At 40.7% G+C, this 17,373-nt stretch overlaps 1 protein-coding gene across 4 annotated transcripts in view; it reads left to right on the forward strand.

The window, feature by feature from the left end:
* The window catches only part of RFTN1 (raftlin, lipid raft linker 1), a 98,746-nt gene that overhangs the window by 21,790 nt on the left and 59,583 nt on the right, over positions 1-17,373 (forward strand). For all 4 annotated transcript variants that reach the window (XM_081883273.1, XM_081883272.1, XM_081883275.1 and 1 more), the window contains exon 3: positions 11,578-11,764. In XM_081883273.1, the coding sequence (XP_081739399.1) occupies positions 11,578-11,764 (187 nt within the window). The remainder of the gene's footprint in view (positions 1-11,577; positions 11,765-17,373) is intronic.

A 17,373-nucleotide genomic window follows, 5' to 3' on the forward strand; every position in this document is an offset into this window, starting at 1 on the left:
CCTTTGTTGTGGCCTCTGCTTGCTCGGCCTCTGAGCTTATAATGGACCTGGATACTGCTTTGGTTGCTGCTGGCAAGTCTCCTGTTTATTCAAGGGCCTAGTGAAAACAGGGCACCTGTACTAAGAAGACACCATTATATAAATATATATATATATATATATATATATATATATATATATATATAGTCAGGGAAGAGAAACTAAAACCTCACTGTCCAGTGTTCATTATCAGTCTCAGCTCTGTCTTCTCACCTTTTTCTCCGTTCAGCTTGGCTCCTCTCTCCACAGCAAAATTCTGTTGCCAGTGCACAGCAAGCAAGATGGTGCAGTCGGCTTCTAGGCCCTGGAAAATAGGCTGCACCTCTCTCTTTGTCGATTAGCCTTGACTATAGTATCTGTCTCCTTTTTTGTTGTTGCCTGACCATTAGGGCGGGTGGTGTGTCAGCACCCCTGGCCAATCTTAGGGGGAGTTTGATCCTCGTTTTCCATTTTCCACATCTCTGGTACAATCTCAAGTAAAAGTATTTACAGTACAATTTCAAATGTTTCGTGTGTGTAGTTGAGTAGGCTTTCAAAAATGGTAAGGGAGGTAAGGGAAATCAACAGGAATTGTGAAGGGAGAAGCATAAAGTGACAAACTATATTGGAGAATGCAGTTGTTGAGACGATGATTTACAAGTAGCCTCAATTATATCATTAGGCCTACTCATGGAGAAGGACTTCATTCATCCAGAGATCATCCCCTTGGAAACAGACCTCCCTTTTCACAGATATATTTGTTCTAGAGGCCAGTTTGAACACAGAATTTTATGAATTGTTTATAAAGATGGTGGGCTGGTTTGTATACAGCTGAACATGTAGCTTTGTCTGAAAAAAAGTTTCGTTTTCGGCAACAGTTTCTCTTGCAACTTGTGGTGTCTTAGGTGATTTAGCCTGGAATCCTTTGCACACTTTATCAGGAATAAGCCCTGTTAGATTCAGTAAGGCTTATTTCTGCACAGACCTTCATTCTTGCTTTCTGTACTTAGTGCATTATGCTGAAATCGTGTCTCATTTCTCTCTGAATACATATTTTCCTAAGGATGTCATCACACTGCAGTTCACATGGTTGCGGTTAGGCAGCCCAGCCCAGTGAGCAGAAATTTGGTGAGGTTTAAGGGGGAGGAGGGGTAGCTTTTGCGAGTGAAGTGAGCAGGGGTGCAGGCCCTAGTTGTAGCTTTTTTAATGTCTTGTTTCTCTCAACCTATAGCTCCCTTAATCCCTTACATTTGTTTTCTCAATTGCTATTTTGAGCAAGTAATGCTAGTTGTATAAAGTAAAGGACTTCAACATTGCAATTTGATTAAATTAAACAGTATGAACTCCTCTTTTCCTGCATTATTGCCTAGAGTAGACTGAGTGAAATACAGGCACAACTAAAAAAGGGTCAGCACATCCTTTAGAGTAATTATTGCAGGGGTATTTGCTTTTTCATGAGCCTGATATTGTGCTATGATAAACTATTACAATAAGAGCCACATTGTGATTTTATAACGGGCAAAGCATAATTTATGATACCACATTTCTTTAAAATTATAGTTGGCAGCATGCTGGAGCTGTGAAGCCTCGTTATGATAAGGCCCTAAATTTGGTCTTCATAGTACTTTTAAGTTCTTGATAATACAGAGGAAGTGGCCTAGTAGCTAAAATAAACATCACTGTTTATTTTAAATCATAACTTGCATCTGTCACACGATCAGTAGCTATTGGAATGGGAAACTGGAGAGTAGCAGAAAGGGATTTCATAGCTGGTAAAGCAACCATGCTGAACCCTCCTAAGTCACTAGGGCTGCTGTGGGGGCAGCCAGCTTTTTGAAATATTTGTGCAAAGTTTTTGCGATATATCAATTTTTAATGTTGAAAATGGAAATCATGGATTAATGGGCTGGACTTTAAAGAGATCTACACAACCCAAATAGCAGATCGATACTTTTTTCTTTTTTAAAAGTTGAGGGTTAAAATCAAATATTTGTTTTATTAAGATCATGTCCAGGTATGTGTACAAGGTTGCACATCTCAGGGGAGGATTTGTCGTAAGGGAGAAAAGGCTTGTCTACAAAAGATGGGAGTTTCTTAACAGACACCGTGACATTTCTTTCAAAATGCACAACTTTCCCCTTTGGTGTTAGGCAAAGAGGAAGCACACTTTGGTGTTAAGCAGAGAGGATACACAGAATTTGACAGACTGCTCAGTCTGCATGTGCCAGTGTAAATTTTCCCTGTAACAAAAAATAAAACTACAGTTGCATGCAACAGGTGGCCAAGGGTCTATAATTAGACCTGTAGCTTGAAGAATATAAAATGATAGGAAAGAATAGATAATCTTTTCAGTTTTCAGGCAGCATCTATAAATCTTTATTACATATTGATGAACTGATCTTTCTACTGAGCAGTAAATGCCTTCATTTTTTTAATGTGACAACTAATTTTGGTTCTCTAACCATTACTGTCTATTCATAAATAAAGTAATTATCCTTTTGTCTTTTCTAATGGGATATGTTGTCATCTGGCTCTGATGGTGTTTTGTGCTGTATGTGCCTGTCTTATTTATTTTATGGAGTGCTACTAATGAAAGGCAAATAAACTTCAAAAAAAAATTTAATTCTAAAATATTGTAATTTCTGAGTACTGTATAGGCTAACTTGTAAAGGAACAGTTCTTTCAAGTACATGGGCAATTGCTTCTGAAGACTGTGTGGTACCAAATACTTTCTTATCTACTCGCCCACTCACTCCTTTCCTCTGTGCTCACCAAATTTGCTACAACAAAACTGACAGGAAGTGCAAGGAGTGCAGCTTGATAACAAAAAGTCAGACAATTACGAAGTATTTTATTCAGTGAACATGTGGTGAAGAACAATGAAAATAATCTTGCAGAATATGTTTTAATTTTAGTCATTTGATCATTTGAAAAGCTTCATCAAGGCAGTCAACCCAGCTGGCTAAAAAGGAGGCAAGACTACAGAGAAAGACAGATGCTGCTTCTGAGCCGAGCTTTCCAAAATAAATAACACAATACAAAATCCAAAAAATAAAAATAATAAAATTACTCTGACACAGTTCCAAACTTTACACAACAGCGGCTTAACAAGAGACCACTTATTGTGCCATTCTCTTTTCTCTCTTTAGTTTTGAGATCTAGGATGCAAGTAGATGTTAATTTGTTTTGCATTTTAATAAACAGTACAATGGTTGGTGGCAAATTAATTCATACGATTTAGCACCCTTTGTCAGTTCTTGTGTCATGGAACAATTTTTAAGTGAGAGCACTGATGCAGAGCTCAGCCAGCAAAGCGTAACAGCGGCAGGCTGATGCCTATTTATATTTTATTAGCATCTATCTCATCCATTAACTTCCCAAACTCTATCAACTTAATTTGTAAGCCTCATAGTTTATTCCCTTTCAGATTAACTCCTTTTATCATTTCATTTGGAAATATGTGGCATCTGTAGGACTCCTCACAGCACTGAAATCTTTAATTTTTTATGTATCTTGCAACATGTGAAGGCTCCCCCCTCAGTTGATATGAAGCTCTTTGTGCAATGAATGTTTATGAGAAGCTGGTGAGAAGTTTGTCGCTTAGAACACCTGTCAAACTTCTGCACATTGATCAAGAGCTGTGGCTGAAATCAGAAGCTAATGAGAGCATTTCTTCCCCTTTTAAAGCTATTCCTTTTCTCAAGAAAAGCTACATCTGATCTTTAGAAATGTACAGTTGCTGTCTCTAGTAAGTTTTCCTTGTATCACTTTGCATGAACTGCTGACAAGGAATGTTCAGTTCACAGCTTTTTCTTGACAATTTATATCCAGTTCTATCTGCAGAGGTGAATATTTGAATGAAATATGGACAGGTCTTCTCTTTTTCATCCACGTATTCCAAATGTGTATATATAATTATATAATTGACTAGTTAAATTTTATTGTAGTTGGGCATTACTGAAGTCGATAAAAGGGTTCGAAAGGGTCAGATATTTTCCTATTTCCAAGCTGTACAGTTTGCATTTAGTATTTGGCCTATCTCCCCCTTTTTTTTTTACTGCTGGCCTTCTGGGATTACTTTTTTTCTTTTGGTGCTGTTCCATTTGCCATTGTTGCTTCCCTTATACCTGCATCCTTCTAAGTGTAGGTATGTACAGTCTGGTAATTGGAAGGAATTTGATTTTGGTGGTACTTTTTATTGTATTTGCATAGGCCAAGGGCAGAAGCCTTATGGGCCAAGTAGCTGCTCATAGCCTTGCTTTGCTTGCCAATAGTTCACATGTAACACTAAACTTTGTTTAGAACAGGGATGTTCAACTTCCAAGAGACTGCGATCTCCAATTTTTAAAAAATCTGGCAATGATCTATCCATTGTATTGACCATAGTTGTTGAGCTTTTTGTGGGGAGGAAGACTCAAAGCTTTTTTTGGGACCTGTTGGACATCCCTGGTTTGGGATAACTATCGTTTGAGTTAATCCAGCCCAGGAAGCCGATCATGACTTGCTGTCATATAAACCATGGTTTGTTTTAACTGTGTCTTGCACTGGGTCAGAATCCAACTGGGTTTGTTCTTAACTGTGAATTGTTTGGTTACCTTGCCCCATTCAAGCTGGAAAACAAACAACTTTGGAGGAAAAAGCCATGGCTTGTTTACTCATCTGTGAGATGATATCTCACATGGCTCACGGTTTGCTGAACTAACAATGCTTAAAACAAGCCATGGCTTAACATATGTGAGTGCTGCCACTGTATTAAGGAAATTCTATACCAACTTGGATGTGTTTATTTCTGCTTATAATACAGTGGTACCTCAGGTTAAGTACTTAATTCATTCCGGAGGTCCGTTCTTAACCTGAAGCACCACTTTAGCTAATGGGGCCTCCTGGTGCCGCCGGAACATGATTTCTGTTCTCATCTTGAAGCAGAGTTCTTAACCCAAGGTGCTATTTCTGGGTTAGCAGAGTCTGTAACCTGAAGCGTATGTAACCTGAAGCATATGTAACCCGAGGTACCACTGTATGTAGTTGTAAAATAATGCCCTCTACATTATTGGTAGGAGATGGAATATATTTGTGTGGTGAGATATTCATCTTCTTTCTTGTTCTTTGAGCTCAGTCCTCTCCTGGTCTATCAGAACTTTGCCTTTATTTCAGATTCTGGCTCAGCTTCTTTTCTGGATTGTTTTTGTTAAGCATCTGCTGGTGACGGCTAAAAGTATTTGTCATAGTTGCTGCATTAGCTGATATTCCATGGTATTTGCTGAAACATATAATAAACTGAAAAAGCAGGCCTGTAAACTGGGCATAGTGCAGTTTAGGGGCTTTGGTTGATCACTGTTTTGTCCCATGGGAAAAGCCATAAACCATCTTCCTAGCCAGTGTGTGCTCATATTATTTAAATATACTTTAGGGAAATCTCTCTGTCCCCAATACAACTACTCAACTAGTAAGAAATGAGAACAAAGGCAAGGAGGAAAATAATTTATGTTGAAATTATACACTTGTGTAAGCCAAATCTTATACTGCTGAGATACACATTTTTTTCTAATGTCTTTAACTGTCTTACCTAATTATTACACGTTTGGGTAATAATGTTCCTGAACATTACTAGTGATGACTCTTCTAATACATTCACAAAATGAAGAGGCAAAAATATATGTGCTGCCTAATTTGTAGTTCATGCTTTTCCAGTACCCTGTTTATTCTCTCTAAAGTTTTAGATATTATAATAAAAGTAAGCACGAGGAATTCATCTTTGTGGAAATTCCAGATTTGTCTTGAATATTTAATACTGATTTGTTTAATGGTGTTATTTATTATGCTCCTTCAAAGTAAAAAGAGAAACTGGGAATGTCACTTAACATAGTATATCAAGAAAAAAAGCATGAAATATTTACTTGTCTTTTTTTCTTCCCAGATCCTAGTCTCAGTCAATGTCTCTGAGGTTTTGTGTGCCTATAGGTTCTTAAACCTTTCTGTTCTCACTCCCTATCTCTTGTTTGTTGTTGTTGGTTTTTTTAAAAAAAGACTACCATTTAGGTTTATTTCATAGTATTCCTGTTTAGGATAGCTTCATTCATGCAGCACAGCAGACATAGATTTTAGGTAGATCCAGACTCATTAATTTAGTACGTCAATCAATGTAGTAGTGGTTGTTTCAGGAATTGTTAATGGCTTTATTTTTCAGTGCTCCCTGGACACAATAACTCACAGTAAATGTATCTGTGAGTGAAACTGGGAGACAGGCTGTGCCACGCTAGATAAGATTAAAAGTAGATTGCAAGTTTTATTGAGCATACTAAATAGCAATGCTATTTATTATTTAGGAACAATGCTATCCCTGCCTTATTATTCCAGCCTAGAAACTGATCTGATTACTTGTCATGGTTTGATCCTAAACTGACAAAGCAAGTTTTGAAAAGTAGTGCTGATTTTGCAGTCGATAGATGTCAACAATGTATGCCTGAAAAAAAGAGGGTGAGTTCTTTATGGCTTGGTTTGTACAAAATACCAAGTCATTGTTTATTTAGCAAACCATGAGTTAACCCACAGATAGTCATACAAACCATGGCTTATTTCTCCATATATTTCCCGCTTGGCTCATGTCTGTAGTTTGGTAAGCATCTGATCTGGTCAAAGAAACTTGTGGCTAAGGAGGCATACTTGGTTCACATGTAACACCAAGACATAGCTAAACCAAGGTTGTAAGCCAGTAACTAGCCATAACTTCATATTGTGATTTATTGACAGGAAGCAAACTATAATTAAGCTGCTGGGCTGGGTTCACACATAACACTAAACCATAGTTAAAAAAAACAATAGTTTAAGGTTATGTGTGAATCAGGCTGTATATGGAGGGGTAAGTGGTGGTAACTGTAAACATAAGGACTGTTCATTTTGGATCATGATGCTTAGGACTGGGGCTTAGTCTGAGGAGGTTGATATGATAGGAGGTTCAGTATGATAGCCTTTTAGAATATTGCTTATTTTGCTGTGATGCCATTTCTAATACATTTATCTGTATCCCAGGAAGGCATAGAGTAATGAGTATGATAAAGTTCATTTTGTTACTCATTGTAGATATTTTTCCAGTTCGCAAGTAACCCTGAGTCAAACCATGACTTAGTTTGGACAAGTAAATGGACAGGCAACTAGAGAGAGAAGATAATTGCTGCATTGTTCCTCTCTGCCTGCTTTCCTGATGCTCTGTGCTATAGTATGTTGTCTGAATCTGGACTTGTGGTTTAGTTCTCTCCAGACAAACCATGACCTGTAACCAAGGTTTGTCCTGTGGTTTATGGTTTGCCTAGAAGAGTTAAACCACAAGTCCAGGTTCAGATGTCATGCTAAGCTAAACCATGGCTTAACTCGGCATAGTACAATGACTGGGGAGGAGTTCAGTGGGCACAGTCTTCTTTTCTGGAGCCCACACATTTGTGCTAAGCCATGGTTTGACTTAGTGTGATGTGTGACCTTGGGCAGTGAATTTGGAATCCTGCCTGCATATAATTCATTTTTGGTCTAGGGACTAGTTAGAACTAGTTCTTAGGAGGTATTCAGTTTACAAGGGGAAAGTTTCACATACATGGTTTTATACCCTTGCTCTGTTATTTATCAATACAGAATATTTGCTAGTGTTTGAGGGCAATCAGGAGAGGAGCATTGCCTCTTTAAGTCTTGAGCGATACATATGAAATTTTAGGGATATGACAGAGGAAGGCTGTGGCATATTTGTGTGAACACTGAACAGCTGGTTGTGTTTCCTGCAGATGTTCTCAAACTCTGACCATTTTTAGTAATGCAGCATAGCTAGGTACATAGAAAATGATATTATTTAGAAACTTCCAGTTACCTGTTCTCCCTCTGACCCCAAGGTTATATTTCTACATCTTCATCATGAAAAGACAAGTTTCTCAGAGTGTGAACCATTATGGTGCTGTGTGTAGAGTTTGGGACCTGGATGTGCAAAATTGCCTTGGATTTTGAATAGAGCCTTCCAACTATACCCCTTTACTGTGGTACCCTGTGATCACACCTGTTTTTGAGGTGGGTGTGATGCACCACTTTACCCCCACCTGATATTAGGCTAAAAGGATTCCACCCAGTCCAGTGATGACTCCCTGGGCCTGGGGCCTGCCGCAATGGGCCACAACAACCGTCCTCCCCAGGACTGGGTAAGCGGCCATTTACTGGAGAAGAGTTTGAATCCAAGCCACAACCTAAAACAGATGGTTGAATTGTCCTGGACTGAAGCAAAGTGTATGTTGGCCATGTGCTTCCGCAGAGTCCAGTCTAACCTACTCATGTATCAGTTCTTGACAAATACCTTGATGAATACTGGTCAGACCCTCCTTCACCAGCCCAGGGTTATGAAAAGGGCATGAAATGACTGCAACTGACAAGACTCTCTCCTGCCTTGCTTGACTCACCTATCCTTTCGGTTGGCTGTGCATAGACTGCCCAAGTTCAGAAACAGGGTTTAATTATTTTACTCCTAGAAGACTAGACATGGGGGAGCTGAGATAGGATGATACCTGTGATTCTGTGATACAGCCCATGTATCCTTAATGCAGTTTTTAGGCCTAGCAGTTATGGCTAACACTTCTATTGACTTTAGGTAACCAATGGTGCCAACAGTTGGGTGTACTACTGTATCATCAGAGAGAAAACCTATCTTCTGCTGTTTGTGCCTATCTACAGTTCTCTGTTTCAGAGCCGCCACCCCCTAACTGTCAGAAGCAGGGTTGTTGGTTTTTTTTTGGGGGGGGGTGTTAAATAGGAAGAACAGGCCTGTGAAAATTGGGTGCCACACCTTGCATGAACAGAATGCTTTCCACTAAGACAAAGACACAATTGAATAAAATCCTGAGCAGAGTGCTAAAAAAGGAAGAAAGGTTGTTTTTTAAAAGAATAAAAATAAAATAAAAAAGCAATTAAAGTTTTCAACACCCACCTCTGAATTTGTTTTGTATGCTTGGCACAGGGTCAGTCTGTTTTGACAGGCAGCTTGGTTACTTATATCTTACAGCACATGCATTCCATAACTTAGTGGATTTTGTTATGAATTTCACTTCATTTGTATGCTGTGACAGAACTGTGGGTTGTATTATTCTTCAGTATATGCATTTCTTCAGTTTTTCCCTCTCTATTTAAAGAAATAATGATGTTGTGTCCTGTGCTCCTCAATCAGAAGCTCCATTGTATATTCCTGGAATATGGTTTTTGCAGGTTAAGAGAAACTGTGGCAGGAGTATAGGGCAGCAGCTACCTATCCTATTATTATTTAAATTATGCCTCTTATTATTAGTTCTGAATATGTATTAGTTTTTATTATAACTTCTTCTTTTATTATTCAGAAAGAGAGAGCCATACATTCTTATGGGAAATGCAGGAGAGAAAAAAATACTTTTTAAAGAGCCTACTGTCTTTCATACAGACTGTATTCCTCAGGGTTTTACATAGAAGAAGAGCTTGCTTCAAGAACCTTCATACCTTTCGTAAGCTCTTATTCTTGTTGATGTTGAACAGTAGCTAGGTACACTGAAACTCCCTCAAGATCACGATCTGTAGCAGTACGAGTAGGAAGGAAATTAAAGAGGCAAACACTGAGAAATGGAATCAGCATGGTGACGGAGTGTGTCTGTGTGTGAATGTGAGTGTGTGAATGCAGACTGGAGTATTTGATGAATCACCTTTAGATTGGAAGCTCTTCTGGCCTCTGGACTCTCAGGGACTGTTTTGTTGTTTACACAGAAATCCAGAATTTGGCTTTGCCCGTTGTACACTGCATTTGCCCAAATAATAATTGCATTGTAATCTGAAATGCAAACATTGTTAAGGAATATGAGGGGAATTTAGTACTTAAAACCTTTGTTTTACTAAAACTTTGCAGCTGTAGCTTTTGCTGCTTTAGGTGTCTTCTTAGTTTATGAGTAACATTTACTTAAGTTGGTAGGGTGGTTAAAACAACTTTGTTTAAGAAATCTGGAGATGCAAAGATTATAGCTTTAAAGGTCAGTTATGATGAAGGGCAGGTTAGAAATGCACCAAATGAAATGTAATTTAAGCATTTAGGTATCCTGGCTGATAGCTGTTGGAGATTTGAAATTCATCTACAGTGGTGCCCCGCAAGACGAATGCCTCGCAAGACGAAAAACCCGCAAGACGAAAGGGTTTTTCGGTTTTTGCGACGCTTCGCTAGACGATTTTCCCTATGGGCTTGCTTCGCAAGACGAAAGCCCATAGGGAAATCTCCGGGGACCTCTTTTAAATGCTGGCGGTGGGGAGCAAAGCCTTTCCCCCCCCCTCCGGACTTCAGAAGAGGTCCAGGAAGGCCGGCGGGGGCGAAAGGCTTTGCTCCCCACCGCCAGCATTTTAAAAGCGGTCCGGGATAGCAGGGAAGCGCTTCCCGCTATCCCGGACGGCTTTTGAAGGCAGGCGGGGGGGAGCAAAGACTTTTGCCCCCCGCCTGCCTTCAAAAGCCGTCCGGGCGCTTTTAAATCGCCCCGGACAGTCCCGGGGCGATTTAAAAGCCCCCGGTTAGGCAGGCAGGGGGGGACAAAGACTTTTGCCCCCCGCCCGCCTTCGGAAGAGGTCCTGGACCTCTTCCGAAGGCTGGCGGGGGGCAAAAGTCTTTGCTCCCCCCCGCCTGCCTTCAAAAGCCGTCCGGGCGCTTTTAAATCGCCCCGGACAGTCCCGGGGCGATTTAAAAGCCCCCAGTTAGGCAGGCAGGGGGGACAAAGACTTTTGCACCCCGCCTTCGGAAGAGGTCGGGGGACAGACTGTCCCCGGACCTGGTCTGAAGGCGGTTTCCATAGGAACGCATTAATTGATTTTTAATGCATTCCTATGGGAAACCGTGCTTCGCAAGACGAAAAACTCGCAAGACGAAAAGACTTGCGGAACGAATTAATTTCGTCTTGCGAGGCACCACTGTACTTTGGCCAAAGCCCTTAGCCATTGCACCTTTTGGGAGGGAGGTTTAAACTATAGTAAATTTATTTGTGGAGAAGGCCTTGGATATTGGAGATGTGAATCAAGTAATTGGTCACATACTGGTTAAGCAGGGTGGAAGAACAGGGGAGATGGTTTTGTAGCAGTGTGTTCACAGCTAAAAGAATACTGTAATTCTACAGCATTGGGGATCCCAGGTGTTGTCTAATATTAAAGGTTGGATGTATGACCTCCTGTAACAGGATGTGTATGAAATGGCCCTTTTTAATAAAATGCAAAAAATGAAACTTTTGAAAGATCTGGTGTGGATTTTTAGAATTGTTTGCAGAATAACATCTAGAGCCATAAATTAGGGGAACAATATTTTCTTTTTTTTCTTTTGTGCTTAGCATTACTGCTACTAATAGCGGACTTATTCTTATTGCTGTTAGAGTTGCCATTAATATATAACATAAACAAACAAATGCACCCAACAGGTATGTATTTAGCTACTTTGCAGAAGTGCCTTTTTGTTACTAAAGAGAATGTAGATATTTAAAAACTCAACATAACGCTTACATAATATAATTCAGGTTTATTTATCAGTCTCTCTCTTTTTGGTTCCAGCTGAGCTACTGGGATCATCAGCAATCAGGCTCTCTTCCTTGCGTGATCTTCCTGCTCAGCTGCAAGAATTGTACCAGCAGGGTTTCATCTTGGCTGCTGTCCATCCCTTTGTGCAGCCAACTAATGAGAATGAGAGGACTCCCCAGGAACAAATCTTCAGGGCTGTACTGATCAAGAAAACAGAAAGGTAAAGCTCAAGATAGTGAGCAGGGAATAAAAATAGACAATGGGATTTCCTGCTGAGATTTGACCTAGATCAGGAAATAATAGCAGTGTCATGTTAATATTTGCTGTGCAAGCCTTGGGTATTTTCATAGGCTTAGCATGTTTTGCGTGTTTTATGATCCATCTGCAGCTTGGCAGCAGTGTCTGAGGATAACAAGCTGAAATGTGTTTCATATTTTGGAATACAGTACACTGTCACCAGGAAACAACCAATCCTGGGCAGAAGTTTGAGAGGCTGGCCTGTTCTTTTCCTCTTTTAGTGTAATAATTTTATTTTGTTAACATGCATCTAGAAAAACCATTTGGTTTTGATAATCACTTTTCCATTGTCTGTATAGTTGGTGGTATTATATAGGCAGTGCTATTTAAAAAGAAGTTGAAAATTTGCAATTATATTAGAATTCAACCCCCAGTACACCTATAAAATAATTTTCTTGCTAAATATAGACACATCACAGCAAGAGATTTGTTTTGTTTTGCTTTGATTTCATTTCAGTGCAGATAAGCAGCTCATTTTAATGCAACCTATGTTCAAAGGAGATTAGGAGTGAGACAGAACTTTAAAAAAAGCCCTCGTGAGTTGGTTAAACTTCAGACCTTGAGGACATGAGATATCTCAGTTTTGGAGTTGATCAGCAGAAGAATTGTTTACCATGTAAATGTGATTTGTAAAAAAAAGCCAAAATGGCCAGTGTCATTATTTGTGGTTGCTTGTCCCTTAAGTCACTTGGCCATAGGTGGACGATGCAGAGGAGAAGTCAGTCTTGCATTTCACATTGATTGAAATGCAGCCCTTCTATTTTCATTACAGGGAGGCAAATGTCTGGGACCCCTCCTTGCTGCAGACCACACACCAGCTGCCCCCTAGGCCAAACCAGCATCCATATGGGTGTAGTGTAAGCTTTCTCCCATGCAGCTTAGCCTTCCAAGGGTTAAAAATAAGCTGACTCAGTTCCTAGAGAGGAGAGGAAATTAATGTGGGAAGGAGAAATCATTTTACAAAGGAAATACTATTTTCTCCCCCTCTCCACCCCCAAAGTCTTTTCCATGGCCTTGTATCACCACTGAAATCAAAAAGCCTTTTCCTGCCTGGCTGGAGTGAAGTGACGCCTGTCACTCCCAAGCCCTGCATTGTGACCTCTTCTTGGATCTGGTGAGCTCCCACACCCAGTCTTCATGCATTTGGGTGAAAGGGAGCCCCAGGATTGCAGGAAGGAGGGTGCATAGGAAGATCTGCAAGGCAGGAAAGCGAGGAGAAGACTAGGAGACCCGGAGGGGTGGAGGGAAGAGATGCCCAGATTCCAACACCGGGCAGTGAATGGAAGCACAACTGATTGGGAGGGTGTGGGGGCCTGAGAAGAGCAGGTGAGACCCTACCTCCATTTCATCCCATAGAATAGGAATACCCCACAACAACACCCAGACCAGGGAGTGAAGCTTCTGCCTTTCCTCTACCTGTGCTGTTTCCAGGTGGAGCAAGGAAAGGTCGCTTTGTTTAACACTAAATAATTTAATGTGTAAAGAAAGAAAGATTTTTTTTTCTATAAGGAACCTAGGTTTTCTATATATGTGCATAATGTCATGCTTCCCAGTAGATTCAAGTCTCTCATCGGTGCAGGCAGGTTTACAGTCCAAACACAACAACAGCCCTAGAACGAAACAAGGCCAAGCACATAGAATCAGTCTAGATCCATCCACAATCCAGAAGCAAGCTCAGAAATGGGGCTTTTCTCCTCCATAGAGCAATGAGAGAAAACCAGCCTCTAGTCTGTGATGGGCAGATAATGCATAGCCTCTCACCCTGCTTCTAATGCAGTCACCGGGAAGAAATTTACAGTTGCTGGTAGTGACTCCTTTTGTGAAACTAGCGGTAAGAATGGGGAGACAAAAGGAGCGTTGGATCTGAAGGTGTTCCATTTTCAGTGTTCTTTCACCAGTGTAGCTGCTGCTTCTCCCACTATTGTTTCTACACCAGTAACTGAATATTTAAGCCCATGTGGGTTGTTCCAACATAGCTATTTAAAAAATAAAAATAAAAAATGCAGTATAAGCACGGATAATTGGGAAACACTGGCCTGCAAGTGCTCCAATTGGAAAATAGCCTCTACCAAAGGCATCATGGACTTTGAAGAAGCACAAACTCAGGATGAAAGGGAGAATTGAGCTAAGAGGAAGGCACGTTTGGCCAGTGGCGGAGCTTCATGCTCTGGCATCGGGGTGAAGAGCAGGCAGGGCCGGGGCTGGCGCCCATCCCGGGGGTGTGGTGTGCAGCCCACAGGGGCATGGCGTGCGTCCTGGGGGCGTGGCGCCCAGCGCGGGTGGCGGGAACAGCCGCAATGGCACCCCACCCAGATTATGCTGCTGGGGGCGGTGCACTCCCCCCGCACCCCTCTACCTCCACCAATGCATTTGGCAAATCCTCACCGTGATCAACTTCCACCCGGAAACCTATGTCCCCACTGTGGAAGGACGTGTGGATCCAGAATTGGCCTCCACAGTCACTTACGGACACATCGCTAATACCATATTCATGGAAGACAATCTTACTCGGCCACGTGTGATCGCCAAAGAAGAAAGAGGGAGTAAAGGTGCAGGGGATGCTCAGGCTACTGAGGTGCATAGCTTGCCTGGCTAACCCTGTTTCCACAGTAACCCACATAGGTAGAAGTTATCAGTGTGTTATCAATGTGGGAGTAAGCACAAGAGACAGTGGTGGTCTAATCAAAATCTCAGATGCTGCAGTTTTCCATTAAGAAACAAAGAAGAAGAGGTAGTTGTAGCCACCTGGTTCCAATATGAATTTTTATGCCAAAAATGTAAAGAGGCTACCATCATAAAAGAGAGGGGAATAGAATAAACTAGGGTGGGCAATACTTTGACACTAGAGGCTATGTAGTTTGACAGCTGTTCCCTTTTTGGTTATGTGCAATATAAAACATGTAGCTATGGTGGGTAAACTGCCTGTGTTAATAAGAAGCTTTATAAACAAAAGAGAGCACATGCAATTTTAGTCTTTAAGCAGAGCATTTTATCACAAATCGGATTGCTTGTAGCCAAACAGCTAGGTGGAAATAAAATGTCTAATTTTGACATTTTGCTGAAGAGGCTGCAGCTAGTGCTAATTTTCATCTGGCATATGCAAAAACCTTAAGATTACTGGAGGCTCAGTTGTAAGTGCAAATTCATTAGCAGAACTTGCATGCCCTAAGAATTTAGCTAGGACTTCCTGCTATTTTCAGCAGTCCTGATTACAAATTCTGACAAATTGCATGATGTGATAAAAAGCTTTTAGTCTTTATTTGTGGAGCACAGCACAGTTTCTGTTAAGTCCTCTCCACACACCCAGAATTGTTTGGTTTCTCCTTATTCTCTTGTACAAGTACTACATGCATCTCTGACTCCCCCCCCCCCCCGGAATTTAATGCAGTGTGGAATCAGGATTGTTTGATATGGTTTTATTCACTATGTGCAATGTATAGCATATAATAATGTAATCCTTGAATTAATATGTGCTGGCATTGGTATTTTGATTTTTGTTGCAGCTTATTTGTAAGCTGACAGTTGAAGACTTCGAAACTCTATTTTTGCATCTTGGAAAAGTGTCACTGAAATGAATGCCAATTCTACTGTGTTGCTACTGACTTGATACAGTCATCTCTGGTGATTGCACACCTTGCATTTCACATTATTTTGAAAGTGTCCTCACATGAAAAGAATGCCCCATATGGAAAGCTAACACACTTTTTCTCTTGACATACATACATGTTTTTCACATGGGGACAGTTTTAAATAAATGAGCTGTTGCCTGAAATCTGAGGTGGTGCAGTCAGATGACACACTGTACTAAGTTAGGAACAACTTTACGATTCATCAGTCATTGTGAATGGTAATAATATTGATGAATCTAAGGAGAAATATTCAGTCTTTCCCCACCCCCCACCCCCACCCCCGTGATCAAATGTGAGGAGAGAGACAGATACAGAGTGAGAGATCAGGTGGAATTATTAATTGGGCCATTACTGAGTGTCGTAGGGAGCATGCTTTCATGTGAGCTTATTTTTCAGGACATATATGTTGTGGTGGATAATATTGCTCTTTTCTTTTCTTAAGATCAAATGGTGTTAAGCATATGAACCTGCCCCCTTCTCTAGACAATGCAGGACAATAATTAGTAGATGTGCAAAATGTGTTTCAGTACTGGCCAGTCCACCCCCTCCTGCCTGGGCACTCCAGCCCAGGTGAGCCCAGACCCACCCCACCTGGGAGAGATCAACATGAGTTTCTTTCAAGCTCATCCTCACTTAGTGTGGGGACACCATGTGCTCCACAAGCCCAACTATTGTTTTCCTCCTTCTTATCCTGCAGGTACATACTTTCTCACTACAGGTCACCACATACAGAGTACCTATACATGTTATGTTTCTTTGCATACACTGGCAAGCGTCATATAAAACATAGTGCTCAATTCTGGGATATCGTCCACTAAAAGAGAAAGGTGCAAGTACATTGATGAAGTCCCAAAGATTTTAGGTGGGGTTTCACATACTTGAAATGGCTTTTGGGTCGCTGTTTGATACACAGGTTAATGACGCTTCTCTTAGATAATACTGACCATGGGATTGCTTGCTGAACGAACTGCTATTCACTTTTAATGTTTCAGTGTTCAATTGTGAGCTAAAATATATTCCTCAGAAGTTTTTAAGCAGTCTTTACAGCTGAACACATTTAGTTTCTGTTACGTTGCGGTGATTGTGGGCATCCCAGAATATGAGTACCGGTATATGCAAACTCTCTTACTCTAGAGACTAAAGGGGATTTTTGTGTGTGTTTTTAGAAGAAAATAATCATAACAAAAACTGTGTGGTTTTATTTCTGCACTTATTTAATTGAGCAAAAAGGCACCTCAAATAACATGCTTAGCAAATGACATTTCCTCCTGGCATATTTTATGCTTCCCTTTCCTACCCTACAGCACTTAAATATTCTAGAGTTTCAACCTGTGTTTCAGATGTAGTATCATGATGTCAGTATTTTAGAGGAGTGTTTTTCAGACAGGGTACCATGAGCAATTCCCTCCAGAGGTTCCACAAAATTTTACAACCTTCCACCTCAAGCACTTTCCCCTCTTGCACCTGCCAGTCATTCCTCAAGCTGCATTGCTGAAAAGTTAATGAACCCACAGAATTGCATTTGTGAAAAACATTCTGATCGTTGAATGATTTGAATAATATTCCAATTATTAATTAGCAAAAAATTCTTGCCTTTGAATTTTGTAACTGTTAAATAATGTTCTTAATGGTGTTTACTGCTTTGTGGTGGGGGCAGGGAGACGTTGCTGAGATTCTGCAGGATATCACTGTATGCCGCAGTATTTCCTCTACAAAAAAAACAGAGGAAGAAAGATAGAAAATGACTGTTTGCACTAAATGTGTCATTAGAAACCACATCAACTTTTTTAATTGGTGTGCCCACCCCCACCGATTTTTCCCCCCTGGACTGCCGCAAGCTAGGAGGAGAAATTTCACTGTTCCTTCCTCACCTTCAATTCTGAAAAAAATAAAATTGCACCCC

Source organism: Podarcis melisellensis (assembly GCF_964234715.1).
Source record: "Podarcis melisellensis genome assembly, chromosome: 12".
Lineage (NCBI taxonomy): Eukaryota > Metazoa > Chordata > Lepidosauria > Squamata > Lacertidae > Podarcis > Podarcis melisellensis.